Source organism: Oryzias melastigma, linkage group LG2 (genome assembly GCF_002922805.2).
Source record: "Oryzias melastigma strain HK-1 linkage group LG2, ASM292280v2, whole genome shotgun sequence".
In the NCBI taxonomy this organism is placed as follows: Eukaryota; Metazoa; Chordata; class Actinopteri; order Beloniformes; family Adrianichthyidae; genus Oryzias; species Oryzias melastigma.
Genome location: NC_050513.1, coordinates 12166031 through 12168093, shown reverse-complemented (window position 1 = coordinate 12168093; position 2063 = coordinate 12166031). Strand labels below are relative to the sequence as shown.

The window sequence follows — 2063 nt, the reverse complement described above, 5'->3', positions numbered from 1 at the left end:
TCCGGTTTTCAAAGTAAAACTAGCCAGAGCTTTTTTCTGTTCAGAAACTGAGACTAAAGTTCGCTCACAGACATAACTTCTGAAACAAGGAATTAGCTTTAACATCGGAGCTTTAGCTCCAGTGTTTACATTCTTTTGGTTATGATAACTCTTCAACGTGGTGGTTCACTTCCAGCTTATCCCTTCCGGGGTCGCCACAGCCTAACAGCACCCACTGTTTGGCATCAGTGATTTGGCAGAGTTTTTATGCCGGATGCCCTCCTGACACAACCCTGTACTTGAGGGGCACAGTTAGGCAGCAGCATCAAGGGTCTAAGGACCCAATCTGGGTGGGCATCAGTGGACAACCCTGGGAATCGAACCCAGGGCTCCTGCGTGTCAGCCCTTCACCTAGCCCACTGAGCCACCCAGCCGCTTATTCTCCATAGGAGCTCTGCACCAATATGTGATGTTAGACCGTCAAACACTGAAGAACTTTGAGGATAAAAAACTGTGGAGAACATTTTCAGATTCTGTTGTTAAATGATCCAAAACAGCAGAGATTTTATCCTCTTTCTGTTGTTTTACTGCTGAACCAGAAGATTGACAAAAAAGTTTAAAATGACAAAATTCTTTCTATCTGAATCTTTGTGGTTTTAAAACAGTTTAGTTGATTCTGATCTCCTGTTCTAAATAAATGTATAAATGATGATTAAATACAAATAATTTAAATTTTCATCTATCCAGTAAATAGACATACACATAGCAATAAACATTATGATAAAACGTAAGAATCGTGGTTCGATTCATGAATTGAATCGGATCTCCTCAGCAGTGATCCACCAGCAGGGGGCGCCGGTCACCTGCTGGTGGATCAACAGGTCTGATCATTCAATCTGGATCGAACCGGTCCGTTCTGAATGATCCTCAGAAAGCTGCTTTTCTTTTAGAGGCTTGAAGTTCGGAATTACTTTGATTTATTTCATTTTTAACAAAGATCCCCCCCCCCCCTTATTGTTTTTTTTATTGTTTTCATTTCCTGAAAATATTCTTCATTGTTACTGACAATAAACGGAAACTTTCCGACTACACTCCCTTCATTTGACTCATCCAACATTTCCGCTCACGCGCGCGCCGTGACGTCACGGCCGGGAGCTGTCCGCGCAGCTGGTGGTGCTGAAGCTGAACAAGATGGCTGTGTGCTGAGCGCGGAGGAGGGAACGGTTCCGAATCCCGCCCGACGCGCCGCCACACGCTCCGGAGGCTCTCCGAGCCGGAACACGCTCCGTTCGGGTCCCGGTCCCGCTCAGCAGCCGAACCTTCGGCCCCCTGAATCCGAGCTCCCGCAGGAACGCTCCGGTACCGGACTCGGACCCGCAGCCGCGCTGGAGACATGTCACTGCTGTGTGTGGGAGGTGAGAGTCCCGTCCGCGCGGTTCCGTCCGAACCTTCAGCTGCGAACCGGGTTCGATCGTTTTCCTGGACTGACATTCCGGTAAAACCTCCGAATGTCTCCCGCACGAGCAGACCCGCGCGGGGCCGTCATCACTGCAACACGCACCAGGAGGAACCGGATTTCTGGATTTTCAAGAGAAATTCTCCAGAATTTCGCTGCTCAGCTGCATCCTGAGGTTGATGATGGTCGAGAGCTGCAGTCAGCATTCAAACCTCCGTTTGGGGATAAATCTGATTGTTTCTGATTTCATATTAATGAACTTGAAGGTTTTAAAGATCAACTTCCGTCTAAAAGACAAAAATCTTCATAAAAGTGATTCTGGATCGTCTTTACTGTGAACTGACATCAGGATTCTAACAGTTGATATGTTAATGTCAGAAAATGATGCATTGTGGGTCTTTGTTGCTTTAGTGCTGTAGTTATGTTTGTTTAGAGCGTTAGCATGGCGCCCAGTCACGTGACGTTCCTGCCTCCTCTCAGCTGGTTGGAAGTCGTTAGTAGAATGATGGATTTTGTCACAGAAGCTGAATCAGCACCGGGACATCCATCTATCCCGGGTCATGTCTCACCGGGACATCCATTTATCCCGGGTCATGTCTCACCAGGACATCCATCTATCCCGGGTCAT

General features: G+C 47.3%; 1 protein-coding gene across 1 annotated transcript in view; it reads left to right on the top strand.

Moving 5' to 3' along the window:
• Positions 1-1100: 1100 nt before the first annotated feature.
• The window catches only part of unc13a (unc-13 homolog A (C. elegans)), a gene marked incomplete at its 3' end in the record, with an annotated part of 21411 nt that continues 20448 nt past the window's right edge, over positions 1101-2063 (top strand). The window contains 1 exon segment of the mRNA XM_024288959.2: positions 1101-1394. Coding sequence (XP_024144727.1) covers positions 1373-1394 — 22 coding nt within the window.